The sequence below is a fragment of the Camellia sinensis genome, chromosome 12 (assembly GCF_055761805.1).
Source record: "Camellia sinensis isolate YWXY chromosome 12, ASM5576180v1, whole genome shotgun sequence".
In the NCBI taxonomy this organism is placed as follows: Eukaryota; Viridiplantae; Streptophyta; class Magnoliopsida; order Ericales; family Theaceae; genus Camellia; species Camellia sinensis.
This window is the reverse complement of record NC_138972.1, coordinates 110,898,099-110,913,925: the sequence shown is the minus strand read 5'-3', so window position 1 is coordinate 110,913,925 and position 15,827 is coordinate 110,898,099. Positions and strand designations below refer to the sequence as shown.

Below are 15,827 nucleotides of genomic sequence, written 5' to 3'. Positions count from 1 at the left end.
GGGAGTCTCAACTCACCACTTTCAGTTAAATTACAACAATATATAATATAACAAGAAATCAAAGCAAAAGAGCAAAATAAGTAAGAAATACAAGAAAATGAAAAGTTTGTGAAATTCACTTTCCAAGGAAATGATGAACTCCTTAGTTCACAAACTCCCTCTTGATTACCCTCAAGTGTAGCAAGCGTGTTCTGAAATCCTCAATTCGAAATTATGGAGTTTATGGCATGAAAAGTGGCTAATTCTCTAGCTTTTCTCACTTTCAATCACGAAACACTCTTCCTTATGATCAAGGCAACTGATCTTTGGCTATATCAGAATTTTTGGAGTGGTTTTGGTGTATGGAAATGAGGAATTTCAGTAGCTATGGAAGCTTGGAAGTGTTTTGGCTCAAGATTGCAATTTAGACAATTTTTCCTCTTTTGCTCTCTTTTCTCTCTAACTCTCTCGAATGATTTCCCCCCTCATTCCATCCTCTCCCTCTTTAATATACAATCTGAATGTATAAGCCATGAAGGAATAAACAAGTAAGGAATGGGGAACAAGGTGGAAGACAAGGGTAATGGGGATGACAAGGATGATAATGATGATCAAAACTTTGTTACTTTTGATTCATCCTTTATGACAAGGCCAAAACCTCTTTTGATAATGGAAGGTGAGTGGAGATAATGGAGAATGAGTGGGTGCACTTGAATGGATCATAAAATGGGTCAATAGGGTGTCCCAACTAAACCCAAAAAAAAAAAAAAAAAAAACAGGTCTGGTGTTGTCTCGGGTCGGGTCAACAAAATCTGCTCTTAAGCCCAACTTCAAACGGGCATATCTCCCTTATCTGGACTCGGTTTTAGGTGATTCTTGAGTCTAAATTGGTGGCCTCACAATTCCAAGTGTACAAAGAGATATACCTAATTTAGTGAAGGCTGTTCATTTCTTTCTTAACGATTTGATGCTCATCCTTTTCCTAAACCAGTTTTCTTCCATCCCCTCCTATTTCCTTCAACTCCAAACTTATAAAGAAGATGTTTTTAAATATTTTTCAAAGAGTTCACATCCTTTTCATTTATTTATACTGTCCTTACTCAGTTTACTGAAAAGCGCAATATTTTAATCGAAATAGGAGCCTCGGAACATCGTAGAAACATTTGAATTTTTTTTTTTTTGTTGAGGATTTTGTGAGAAACAACTTGTTATTCATCATAGGGTGATAAAAAAAAAAATGCCCAAGTCTTAGGGCTGATTAAAAATAGGTGTCTACAGTTGCCTCTCTTTAACAGAGCTCGAAGCCATTTCATGACGAGAGTGAATGTCAGCTCGAAAACGACCCTTTTGACAAAGTCGTAAGACTTGGGCAAACAAACAAGATGTAATGCAAGTGGTTGAACCTAAAGGTTGCCTACATATCCCATTCTAAGGAATCAAACCAGCATAATTCAGGGGCAGAATGCAAATGACATGCTCAACATACAATTTGAAAATTGGACTCACACGCTTCGCGTAGCCGGTTGTTTTGAAAATTCATGATTATGTAATGGGATGCAATGTCGTGGAGTGATGATAAAGATATGAAGATAGTAACTTATGAAACAAACCTCGTGCAAATGATACAAAGCATAACAGAGGGTATAACGCATATAAATGTGCCACAACACAAATAACAGAGAGAGTGCATCGCATACAAATGTGCCATATCATTGCATTAAATGTGCCACAACTCAGTTGATAGAAGAAAGGTGAACTCAAAATCCAAACACGCCTTACGTGAGAGGAGAAATAGTTAACCTGAGATCCAAACGCGTTTCACGCGAGAGAAGAAAATAATGAACTCGAAATCCAAATGTGTTTCACCCGGGAGGAGGTATAGTGGTGTAACCAACAGATGTTCCTAGCCGTATTTCATACGGACACGTTTCACGTAAAAGGTGAAAATGTGGTGTAACCAACAAGCATACCTAATCGTATCTCATACGAAAAGGGAGAAGGTGTTAACCAGGTAAACATCTAATCCTAACACGTTTCACGTGAAAGGAGCAAAGGTGGTGTAACCAACAGGCGTACCTAATCATATCTCATACGGAGAGGAGGAAGGTTTTAACCGGGTAAACATCTAATCTTAACACGTTTTACGTGAAAGGAGCAAAAGTGGTGTAACCAACAGGCGTATCTAACTGTATCTCATACGAAAAGGGGGAAGGTTTTAACCGGGTAAACATCTAATTTTAATATGTTTCATGTGAAATGAGCAAAGGTGGTGTAACCAACAGGCGTGCCTAACAGTATCTCATACGGAGAGGGGGAATGTTTTAATCGGGTAAACGCCTAATCCTAATACGTTTTACGTAAAAGGAGCAAAGGTGGTGTAACCAACAAGCATATCTAACCGTATCTCATACGAAAAGGCGGAAGGTTTTACCAGGTAAACATCGAATCCTTAACACATTTCATGTGAAAGGTGAAAATGTGGTATAACCAACAAGCATACCTAACCGTATCTCATACGGAAAAGGGGAAAGATTTTAACTAGGTAAACATCAAATCTTAACACGTTTCACGTGAAAGATGAAAATGTGGTGTAACCAACAAGCATACCTAACCATATCTCATACGGAAAAGAGTGAAGGTTTTAACTAGGTAAACATCAAATTCTAACACGTTTCACGTGAAAGGTGAAAATGTGGTGTAACCAACAAGCGTACCTAACCGTATCTCATACGGAAAGGGGAAAGGTTTTAACTAGATTTAAACGATATACAAACGTATCAGTATACACAATAAAAGTATACATATACATTAATATACATATACATATAAAGTATATATAAGCAGTTATATGTACATACAAAGATATATATATACATACATGTTTCTCTCCCCTCTCCCATTTTTATCTCTCTCTCTCTCTCCATCTGCTTCGAGCGTCGTGTCTGGCGCACGATTTCAACAATCATGTCACTTGACCGACAGAGCTAGACCCTCAATTTTTTTCAACGATTGCCTTGGCACCTTCACCCCCTTGTCTTCTTCTAATTCCTCGTTCTCTACTTAAACAGAGACCTGTGACGTGAAAGGTGAAAATGTGGTGTAGCCAACAAGGATACCTTACCGTATCTCCTTCGAAAAGAGGGAAGGTTTTAACGATGTACGAATGCATCAGTATACTCAACAGAAGTATACATATACATCAATATACATGCGCATACAAAGTATATACAAGCAAATATATATAAATACAAAGATATACATATATATATATATATATATATGTCTCTCCCCTTTCCTGTTTTCGTCTCTCTCTTTTCTTTCATCTACTTCGAGCTATGAAGCACGAGTACTCCAAAAATAGTACCGTACGAGTACCGGGTACTTACCGGGTGTGGGTACGCGTACCGGGTACGGCAAAAGGGGGCCCGGTACGTTTGGTTCATTCGGGTACGGCGTGGGTACGCCGGGTCCTTTTTTTTTTTTTGCAGATCAGCAATTTTGATGTTTTTCTGCTGTCCTGTCTATTTGTATGAATTGTATAAGCATATCAGCAAATGATTTTGATGTTTTTAAAAAGCAATTTGAACAAAAAAAATAAAAAAGCCTATAAAGGGCAGTTCTATGTATGACTATGTATTGTGCTTTTGCTTCAGATTCTCCTAGAATTTCTTTATAAAATCTTTAATCATAACAAACTTTTAAAGTTTATGCACAAAACATTAAAAATTGATATGGTATTAGTTGATTAGTAGTGGTTGGGAATGATGTAATTTTATGTATTATGCAAATTGCAATTGACAATCTGCCTCAATTGAGAATTTTTTTTCCTTTACTGTTGGCAATTAACTTTAAGTCTTTATTTGGTCTCTTGTTATTTCTTTGGTCTCACCCTATAAAAATAGCAAATTGATGAGCAAAAGAAAGATTTTAAAAATAAATTATGATAACAAATTCACAGTGCATAACATGTCAAAGTGAGAGATTTCACAAATATTATTTTTAACGCTTAATGGTTTTAAATTATAGGAAAATGAGTAGTTCTCTTTTTAGTTTTAATATTTAATTTTAATTTGTAGGTTGGATCCTTTAACCATAATTATATATAATATATATATATATATATATATCGGCGTACCACAGCCGTACCCGTATCATACTTTTTTTGAGTTTTGCCAAATCGGCGTACCCGCACTCGTACTCGTACTCGTACCCGTACCCGTGCTTCCTTGACTTCGAGTGTCGTGTCTGGCACGCGATTTCAACAAATACGTCACCTGACCAACAGAGCTAGACCCTCCTTGATTTTTTTCAACGATTGCCTCGGCGCCTTCACCCCTTTGTCTCTTTCTCCTTCCTCGTTCTCTTTTTAAACCGAGGCCTGTGAGAGAGGCAGAGCAAAAAGCTACGAACTTTCTCTGCTACCACTCTGCAACCCCTTTCTTTTGCATCACTTTCCTCTGACATGGCCTCTTCCCGTGGTTCTCTCACTCTCTTTCTAGACCTTAACGAGTCTACGATAGAGATAACCGGTTCTGACTCCCTTGAACCTCAACTCCGTGCCCCTCCTCCTTTCCCTGTTCTCAGCTTTCCAGCGATGTCAATTGAGCAAATAATGGTAGAACAGGCTAACTCGTATACGCTGAGATCATGTGTGGAGACCGTGACTGCGATCTCTAACTTATCCCGTCAACTACAAAACAAGGCGTTTGAAGTGTATCAACTATCAGCGCAACTCTCTCTGCTTCAACGTATGTACAAAGACGCTCGAGCAAGGAGAATAAGACATGGGGGTGAAGGTGCCGAGGCAATCGTTGAAAAAAATCAAGGAGGGTCTAGCTCTGTCGGTCTTGTTATTGAAATCGTGCTCCAGACACGACACTCGAAGCTAATGATGGAAAAGAGAGAGAAAGAGAGACAAAAACAGGAAAGGGGAGAGAGACATATATATATATATGTATATCTTTGTATGTATATATATCTTCTTGTATATACTTTGCATGTGTATGTATATTGATGTATATGTATACTCCTGTTGTGTATATTGATTCCTTTTTACATCGTTTAAACCTGGTTAAAACATTCCTCTTTTCCGTATGAGATACGGTTACGTATGTTTGTTGGTTAGACCATATTTTCACTTTTCATATGAAACGTGTTAGGATTTGATATTTACCTAGTTAAAACCTTTCCCATTTCCGTATGAGATACAATTACGTATACTTGTTGATTACACCATATTTTCACCTTTCACGTGAAACGTGTTACGATTTGATGTTTACCTGGTTAAAATCTCTCTCCTTTCCGTATGAGATACAGTTAGGTACGCCTGTTGGTTACACTACGTTTTCACCTTTCACGTGAAACATGTTAGGATTTGATGTTTACTTGGTTAAAACCTTCCCCCTTTCCGTATGAGATACGGTTAGGTACGCCTGTTGGTTACACCATCTTTGCTTCTTTCACGTAAAATGTGTTATGATTAGATGTTTACCCAGTTAAAACTTTCCCTTCTCTCTGTATGAGATACGGTTAGGTACGCCTGTTGGTTACACCACCTTTGTTCTTTTCACGTGAAACATGTTAGGATTAGATGTTTACACAGTTAAACTTTCCCTTCTCTCTGTATGAGATACGGTTAGGTACGCTTGTTGGTTACACCATCTTTGCTCCTTTCACGTAAAATATGTTAGGATTAGATGTTTACCCAGTTAAAACTCTCTCTTCTCTCTGTATGAGATACGGTTAGGTACGCCTGTTGGTTACATCACCTTTGCTCTTTTCACGTGAAACATGTTAGGATTAGATGTTTACCCGGTTAAAACCTTCCCTCTCTTCGTATGAGATATGGTTAGGTACGTTTGTTTGTTACACCGCCTTTGCTCCTTTAATGTGAAACGTATTAGGATTAGATGTTTACCCGGTTAAGACCTTTCCCCTTTCCGTATGAGATACAGTTAGGTATGCTTGTTGGTTACACCACATTTTTACCTTTCACGTGAAACGTGTTAGGATTTGATATTTACCTGGTTAAAATCTCTCCCCTTTCTGTATAAGATACAGTTAGGTATGCTTGTTGATCACAGCACCTTTGCTCCTTTCACGTGAAACATGTTAAGATTAGATGTTTACCTGGTTAAAACCTTCCCCCTCTCCGTATGAGATACAGTTAAATATGTCTGTTGGTTACATCACCTTTGCTCCTTTCACGTGAAACGTGTTAGTATTCGATGTTTACCCAGTTAAAACCTTCTCTCTCTCCATATGAGATACGGTTAGGTACGCTTGTTGGTTACACCACCTTTGCTCCTTTCACGTGAAACGTGTTGGGATTAGATGTTTACCTGGTTAAAACCTTCTCCATTTCCGTATGAGATAAGGTTAGGATTTGATGTTTATCTGGTTAAAACCTTCCCCCGCTCCGTATGAAATACGGCTAGGAACGTCTGGTGGTTATACCACTATACCTCTTTCCGCGTGAAACGCGTTTGGATTTCGAGTTCATTATTTTCTTCTCTCGAGTGAAACGCGTTTGGATCTTAGATTCACTATTTCTCCTCTCACGTGAGACGTGTTTAGATTTTGAGTTCACCTTTCTTTTATCAATCGAGTTGTGGCACATTTGTATGCGATGAACTCTCTCTATTATTTGTGTTGTGGCACATTTATATGTGCTATACCTTCTGTTATGCTTTATATCATTTGCACGAGGCTTGTCTCATATGTTACTATCGTCATATCTTTATCATCTCTCCGCGACTTTGCATTCTATTACATAATCATTAATTTTCAAAACAACCAGCTATGCGAAGCGTGCGAGTTCAACTTTCAAATTGTATGCCGAGCATGTCATTTGCATTATGTCCTTAAACTACGCTGGTTTAATTCCTTGCAATGGGATACGTAGGCAACCTTCAAATTCAACCACTTGCATTGCATTTTGTTTGTTTGCCCAAGTCTGACGGCCTTGTCAAAAGGGTTGTGTTCGGACTTTGACATTCACTTATGTCATGAAATGACTTCGAGCTCTGTTAAAGAGAGACAATTGTAGACACCTCATTTTGACCGGCCCTAAGACTTGGGCGCTTTCTTTTGATCACCTTATGATGAATAACAAGAAGGTGTTTCTTACAAAATCCTCAACAAGAAAAATGGAATTTAGTTTTCTCTCAAAAACCTTACGTCCCATTTTGGCCAAACTATTTTAGACCTTGAAACTCTATTTTCAAAATATTTTTCCAAATGTTTCTACGATGTTCCGAGGCTCCAATTTTAATTAAAATATTGCACTTTTCAGTAAACCGAGTAAGGACAAAGTGGAAATAAATGGAAGGAAGGTGAATTCTTTGAAAAATATTTAAAAACATCTTCTTTATAGGTTTAGAGTTGAAGGAAATAGGAGGGGATGGAAGAAAACTGGTTTAGGAAAAGGATAAACATCAAATCGTTAAGAGAGAAATAAACAACTTTTACTAAATTAGGCATATCTCTTTGTACACTTAGAATTTAGATGTGAGGCCACCACTATTGGAAAGTAGATTTCCAGGGCTTCAATTTAGACTCAAAAATCACCTAAAACCGAGTCCAGATAAGGGAGATATGCCCGTTTGAAGTCGGGCTTAAGAGTAGATTTTGTTGGCCCGGCCCGAGACATCAGCAAACCCCTTTTTTTTTTTTTTGTTTTGGTTCGGTTGGGACACCCCATTGTCCCATTTTCTTATCCATTCAAGTGCACCCACTCATCCTCCATTATCTCCACTCACCCTCCATTATCAAAAGAGATTTTGGCTTTGTCATAAAGGATGAATCAAAAGCAACAAAGTCTTAATCATCATTATCATCCTTGTCATCCCCATCACCTTTGTCTTCCACCTTGTCCCCCATTCCTTGACTTGTTTATTCCTTCATGGCTTATACATTCAAATTGTATATTGAAGAAGGAGAGGATGGAATGAGAAAAAATCATTCGAGAGAGTTAGTGAGAGAAGACTGCAAAAGAGGAAAAATTGTCTGACTTGCAACCTTGAGCCAAAACACTTCCAAGCTTCCATAGTTATTGAAATTTCCCATTTTTATACACCAAAATCACTCCAAAAATTCTGATATAGCCAAAGATCAATTGCCTTGATCATAAGGAAGAGTGTTTAGTGATTGAAAGTAAGAAAAACTAGAGAGTTAGCCACTTTCCATACCATAAATTCTATAATTTTGAATTGAGGATTTGAGAACACACTTCCGACGTTGAGAAAATCAACCTCCGATGGTCTTCGAGGCGCTTGAAGCTGTTATTTTCTTATGTTTATTTTATTTTGAGTGTTTGTGAAGATTTTTATATTGTGTTGTAATATTTATTCATCTCCCTCGGATTTGTAATATTTAAAGGGTTGAAATAATTTCCCATCCCCACTTCTTATCTATCTTATTCTTTGATCGTTTTTCCTAACTGTACATATGTATATATCTTGCATGCCATGCATATCCATGCTTTTACATACATGATTCATGCCTAAATCTGGCTAAATTTGCATCTTTGTACTTTAATTGATTATTACATGATTTTGTGTACTATCGCATGTTTTGTAATGTTTCACATGTCATGTTTTAGAAGCTGAATCTTTAGAAGCATTCTTGTGTGTGTATTGTATTAGGATTTTGTATATAGGATAATACATATTTTACTAACTTTGTTTTGTAGCTATTCGCGGGACGTCAGTAAATATGTAAGTTGTTATGCTTTAGCATCCCGCTTGTACATAATTTCTTATTATGTTTAGCATCCTACCATGTGGTTGTTTGCTTATGTGATATATCTCTATAAATGCCGGTGGATGGAGGTTGTGTCGCTTAATTTGGAATGATATTGATTTTCATGTTTTTAAACTCAATTTCCTTGAGTTGCGCGCATCTTCAAAACTCTTTCAAAAAATACATGAACTCAAATTGTTCCAAAATGAATGACATAGTCTATACTTGTATCTTTACATAGTAAATTTTTAGGATTTATTAAATAAATCGAAATATAAACATATAAAGCAAATAAAACTCATATCATGGTTTAGTAGAGGCCGATCTTTTGATCGGATGAGCGGGGATGCTCAATAATGACTTTCCCCTCTCATACCTAAGGTTTCGAGTCAAGCATCCTTGGTGACGACAAACAGTGGCCTTGGCACAAGTCACGGGTTTCCTAATTTTTCCAAAACATTAGGTGGCGACTCTAAGATCTGGTGATGCAGTCCATTTCTGGCAAAGGTTTTGCAATAAAACGGATTTTCTATAAAAGTTGCCAAAACTGGACTCTCATTTATGTTTCACATTGCACTTGTGAGGCTAGATTAAAGAAGTCGAGGGTTTGAACTGTTTAACGCGCATGGGTGCCTCCGGCCCCGGGCATGTTGCAGTTTTTGACAACTCTACTATATGATTTTTATTTTCAATTATATGTTTATTACATTGTATGCATTGGTGCACTTAAAGTCCCTGTGTTTGCCTAGATACAGTAGCTATGGAAGCTTGGAAGTGTTTTGGCTCAAGGTTACAATTTAGACAATTTTTCCTCTTTTGCTCTCTTTTCTCTCTAACTCTCTCAAATGATTTTTTCTCTTCATTCCATCCTCTCCCTCTTCAATATACAATCTGAATGTATAAGTCTTGAAGAAATAAGCACGTCAAGGAATGGGGGACAAGGTGGAAGACAAAGGTGATGGGGATGACAAGGATGATAATGATGATCAAGACTTTGCTGCTTTTGATTCATCCTTTATGATAGGGCCAAAACCTCTTTTGATAATGGAGGGTGAGTGGAGATAATGGAGGATGAGTGTGTGCACTTGAATGGATCATAAAATGGGTCAATGGGGTGTTCCAACAGAACCAAAACCAAAACCAAAAAAAAAAAAAAAAAAAAAAAGGTCTGCTGCTGTCTCGGGCCGGGTCAACAAAATATGCTCTTAGGTCCGACTTCAAACGGGTATATCTCCCTTATCCAGACTCAATTTTAGGTGATTCTTGAATCAAAATTGAAGCCCCAAAAGTCTACTTTCCAATGGTGGTGGCCTCACATCTAAATTTCAAGTGTACAAAGAGATATGCCTAATTTAGTAAAAACTGTTCATTTATTGCTTAACGATTTGATACTCATGCTTTTCCTAAACCAGTTTTCTTTCACCTCTTCATGTTTCCTTCAACTCCAAACCTATAAAGAATATGTTTTTAAATATTTTTCAAAGAGTTCACCTCCCTTTCATTTATTTCCATTTTATCCTTACTTGGTTTACTGAAAAGTGCAATATTTTAATCAAAATGGGAGCCTCAGAATATTGTAGAAACATTTGGAAAAATATTTTGAAAAGAGGGTTTTAAGTTCTAAAAATAATTTGGCCGAAAATGTGTAAAAATTTGGATTAAAGCTCAAGTTTCATCTGTCTTTTGAGGATTTTGTGAGAAACACATTCTAATTGTCATCATCGAGTAATCAACAGAAAGCGTCCAAATTTTAAGGTTGGTCAAAATGGAGTGTCTACAGGTGGTGACTTGTGTTTTGAAGGTGGCAGCTAAGGTTACAAGTGGTGGGGCCTGCGGGGTGGGGAGAGAAGGGGTTGAAGGTGGAGAGTGCAGGTGGGGAAGGGTGATGCGGGGCTGGGGAGACAGTGAATGGGGTGGTGGCAGTGGTCAATGAAGTGGGTAGAGGAGCAGCGGCGGTGGTCAATAGAAGGGGTGGTGGATCTAGGGGATTTTTGTCCGAAAAAGTAATTTTATTGAGGGGGGTAAAATTGTAATAAAAAGAAATAGAAAAATAGGGGGTGTCAATAGAAGCTCCCTTCAAAACTACATCAATACTATACTTTCTTCCAATTTTACTTCTTCTCATGGACATTAATTACGCTTCTACTCATAGTTAAATGATCAAATTCAATTAGTCTAAAATCATAAATAGGATAGATGACATTTTAGCTTCTCATACACTAGAAACATCATGGCACATAAATCAAAACCACCACAATTTAGTCTCTTGCGGCTTCTAGTTTTCCCCACCTCTTTAATTAGTAGTGGATGGAATTCAGAAAGTAAAATGAATGGTGAGAGAGAGAGAGAAACATATCAATGGTATTTCATATTAAAATTCTACAGGTAAAAAGAGGAATATAGGAAAAATAGGACTTTTATGGGAGTCTTTTTGAAATTGATAGGACTAAATTGTTCTTCTTTGAGAAAAGTAGGACTATTTGTATATTTTTATTTTTCTCATTATTTATTCTGGCACCTCTATGGGAAAGAATAGTTGATTTTCTGAATCTGATTTGGTGCAGCACATTTAAATTTGCATATTCTTTAATTGAAATGATTATAGATTGTATAATAATGTGCTTACTCAATTATCTTTGAGGTAGCAGTTGTTCTCTCTCTCTCTCTCTCTCCTTTTTTTCCTTCTTTCTTTTCCTGACATGCAAAGAAGACTGATACACATCCGCACTAAGCCCAGAGAAATCCAAACCTAGACACTCATCACCAAAAGGTAGAGGGCAGAGACTTATAAGGCTCACTCGGTTGAAAACACATACCTTATATGGGAGGGCCTTTTTTTCTTGTAATTTTTTATTTCCACAGCAGGTTGTTCATGCAATAGTATGGACTTTCGATATATAGAGTATTTTAAACAGGCGTTTTCTTTCTTGAGCTATATGTTAATTGCCTCCCTCATCTGCACATGATTGCAGTGGGCCCTTATGACTCAACTGGACCCAGCTCAAAGTATGGCTAATTTGATATGTATTGGATATACAAGTGATCCTGCATCAGCACTCCGTCTTACTAGGAGAAGATCAATTGATCGTAAGAAGCAACAGACAGACAGAAATGTTTTCCAATGCTTTGTTTTTGGGCCAAAAAATGCTGGAAAATCTGCATTACTGAAGGCATTTCTGGGAAGGTTTAATCTGAACCCTTAGTTTAGTCAAAATGCTAGGATCTAGGATCAGTTCAGATTTTAACCACCATGTCTTTCTTCTTCCAAGCCATTTAGCTGTATAATTTTCTTGTTGCTGATTCCATCTACAGGCCTTTCTCAGACAATTATACTTCAACAACTGAGGAGCATTATGTAGCAAACCTTGTTGATCAGTTTGGGGTAAGAAAATCAGTACTAGTGTAGTCTGAGCTATTGATTTGATTAATCTCTCTGTCTCTCTCTCTCAGTACTTAAGCATCAAACCACGCAACCATGTTTGTGATACACTACTGTCATTGTGTCAAATCAGTATTGACATTTGCTTCTCTATATTGAGTCATTTGGAATTCAAACTATGTGGATTTGTTTGTGACATACTTTGGGCATTGCAGGGAACTAAGAAGACTCTTATACTGCGGGAGATTCAAGAAGACAGAGTTAAAAAACTTTTGTCCAACAAGGAATCCCTGGCAGCTTGTGATGTGGCGGTTTTTGTTTATGATAGGTGGGCATAATTTTGGTATGTTTCATGGAAATAAGTAACCATGAGATAATCACATTTGTGGAAAGGATTTGCCAAAAAAGGGTAAACCAGTCAAATTTGTTGAAGAGAGAATTATTATTTGTGTATCGTTTCATCAATGATCAAGTATATGGAATTTTACCTCAATTATCGCATGTTTTCTTGTGGGCGGTGCTCTTTTGTTTTTTCTTTTTTTTTAAAATTTTTTTAAAAATTTTTTTTTTATATCATTTGCTGGATTAATGTCTTCAGCCTCCTTACCTTTTATTCCTCAATTTTCTTACTCATAGGATTTTTTATTCCTTTTCCTTTTCAAAAATAATATCGTGATAGAATGACATCGATTTGTCTTTCTTTGTTAGTTCGGATGAATATTCTTTAAAGAGAACATCAGAATTACTTATGGAAGTGACTAGGCGTGGAGAAGAAACTGGTTTTGGGGTGCCTTCCCTCTTAATTGCAGCCAAGGATGATTTGAGTTCGTATCCAATGGCAACAAAAGATTCAGCAAAGGTATTTTACCTCTATTGGCTGCATTTTCTTCCGTCTCCACCTTCACCTCTGCGGTTCCCAAATGAAGACAAATAAAAATTGCTTTTTTTAATTCTTGATTTTATTCGATGCAGCATGTATGCTTACTTTTTTTCAATCTCAATTCTTTATTCCAGATTTGTCAGGATATGGGGATTGATGTACCGATTCATATCAGTGTGAAGGAAAGAGATTTGAATAACGTATTCTCTAGAATTGTAAGCACAGCTGTGACCCCTCATTTAAGTGTTCCTGAAACCGAAATTGGGAGAAACCAGAAGCACTACCGGCAGATTGTTAATCGCTCTCTCATGTTAGTTTCAGGTATGTATTTTGTTCTTTGAAAATCTAGACCCCAGTAAATCTTAGGAGTTCATAACACCTAATTAGGATTGGTGAAACATGAAACATAGAAACGGAAAAACATACAAGAAAGATAAATGTCACACACACACACACACACACACACACACACACACACACGCATAACACGAGGTTTAGTTGTCTTTCCTCAACTATAAATACATGGAAATTAGGGCAATAATAGGTCACAAATGCGGAATACCATAAACACCCTTACTTCTGAAACCGCCCTCCTTGGGGCAAGGGGGCACTGCCACCCTGCAACCTCCAACAACTGACCGCGAAGTTGGATCCACGGTTGAATGGTTAATGATCAGTACTTGTTAGAATCTGCATTAGCCCAACAGTAAATACCAAAAAATGTCATCTGATATGGTGTTCTTTTTGGTTATTTGGTATATTATCAGTCTCAGCATCATTTTCATTTTTAACTTGGTAGTGGCTAATGCATGTTTGAATTTGTTTATGGTGTATATATTGCAGTTGGGGCTGCTGTTGCTGTGGTTGGATTGGCAGCCTATCGTTCCTACACTGCAAGGAAGAATGCTGCCTCCAATTAGGTTTTAATAATGTTTTCCATCAAGCGACAAGCTGCTGTTACACCACCTTAACAGCTTAAATAAATTAATTGCCTATTTTACCATATATTCCCGTCATTTTCCATGTTGTCTATTGTTAAGCATTCTCAAGATGGCTTTGTGTATAGAGTATTTTTCTTTTTCAATGCTGAAGATCCATATTTTTGTTGTGTGGAAAGTACATAGCTCTTGTTTTCCTGTTAGAACTTTCCTCCATTGAAGTTCTGAATTGAAGGGCATAAAATCTTTAATAATGATCTCTTTTGAGTTGTGGAAGAGCATTGCACATAGATGATAGAAAACTAAAAACGTAAGCGAAAACCCACGATGTTGAATTTTGTAGTGCCGGAATTTTTTAGAACTGAATTTTTAAATTGAATTTTAAATCGAATGCACTTCAGAGAAAATCTATAGGTAACATTCGAAATCAAGCACTTAAGGGGGTTATCAAAGGACTCATTAGCAAGTAAAACTGGCAGCTATTACATTGTACTGTGTTTGGATTTTTAATTCTTTCATTCCACATGTTTTTTGAGTAACGCTCTTGGATTTGAGTAGTAGACATGGACCAACTCATTTGGTGGGCGTATCATTGGTTCTCTTGTAGGGCCTGTCAACTTCAGACCAATCATACCCGCAATGTGGTTTCTTTTCTTTTTTTCTTTTTTAATTATTTTTTGTTTTTGTTAATTTTTCATGAACTTAGGAAGTTAAAAACTCAATTTTGGAAAAGTTTAAAGCAGGTAAAGATGGATTGCCCATCCGTGCTGGGGGAATCAAACCGCGCGCAGGGGAGTGGCAACCCAGCCCACGCTCTATCACCGGAGGCTGAGGCTAACGTTGAGGCTGGCGGTGGGGGTGGCAATCTTCCTAAAATGGAGTCCATTGAACTTTGTCAAATGGACATGGATAAATCATTGGGCTACACAAGATTTTGAAGCAAAATGAGAGAGTGCATCAACTGTGTTAAGAATCCGGGATACGTGTTAAGACCACCGAATAGGAGGATCAAAGAAAATAAAATGGAAATTAAAGGTTATGATGCTATTAATATGGGGACGTAGCTATACAAATTGTAGAGATGAAAAAATTAAAAATTAAAAATCAAAAATTAAAAATTAAAAATGAAATGCAGCTGAAAGGCATTTATGAAAATGCAATGTAATGTTTGTGATATTGTATGACAAGGCTTCAATAGGCAATTACCATTCTGAAAAAATCCTGGGGAGTAAAAAAATAAATAAAAAAAAGTATCATAATATAGGGGTGGAACAACTTGTTTATACTGAAATCAAGATTTTTTTGAATGGTGAATGAAATCAAGATTTTTTTTTAAGAGAATCATCATTTATAAATAGAATCATTACTCTTCTCAAAGGAAAATGCTTGAGAACTTTTGATTTATCACTTCCTTACCACATCATTGAGGGCATCATTGGAATATATTTGGGTGTCTCAATTTTTTATAAATAAAATCTCATTATCAAAACTTTTAGATATGTTTCGTCATTTATCTCATACTAGTGCCAGACAGCCTTGACTTTTGAGACTCAAGGCGAACTCAAAAATAGTATCTCCATACATATTTAAAAAAAAAAAAATTGATTAATTGATAAAATAGTAAGCATCATTATTTTATTTTATTTTTTTGTATTGTTTGTATCCATACAAACTTTGTTTAGGTTAAAACTAAAATTACTAGTTTTTTTATCCACATAAAATATTAAGTGATAAATCTAATCTAAACATAGTGTATTATAATTTTTTTTTAATTAATGGAATCAATTATAATTTATTTTTTTTACAATCATAATAATATTGTACTTCCTAAGCAATTTCATATGATTTTTAAAGTTGATATATATTACAGTTATTAAGATAGATATAAATTATAATTATTGAGATAAAT

The 15,827-nt window shown here is 36.5% G+C and overlaps 1 protein-coding gene across 1 annotated transcript in view; it reads left to right on the top strand.

The window, feature by feature from the left end:
• Positions 1 to 14,096, top strand: part of MIRO2 (MIRO-related GTP-ase 2) — a 42,495-nt gene extending 28,399 nt beyond the window's left edge. The window contains exons 9-14 of the mRNA XM_028227839.2: positions 11,694 to 11,905; positions 12,034 to 12,103; positions 12,316 to 12,428; positions 12,809 to 12,959; positions 13,115 to 13,301; positions 13,824 to 14,096. Of these exons, the coding sequence (XP_028083640.2) occupies positions 11,694 to 11,905; positions 12,034 to 12,103; positions 12,316 to 12,428; positions 12,809 to 12,959; positions 13,115 to 13,301; positions 13,824 to 13,900 (810 nt within the window). The 3' untranslated portion in view covers positions 13,901 to 14,096. The remainder of the gene's footprint in view (positions 1 to 11,693; positions 11,906 to 12,033; positions 12,104 to 12,315; positions 12,429 to 12,808; positions 12,960 to 13,114; positions 13,302 to 13,823) is intronic.
• The last annotated feature ends 1,731 nt before the right edge of the window (positions 14,097 to 15,827 follow it).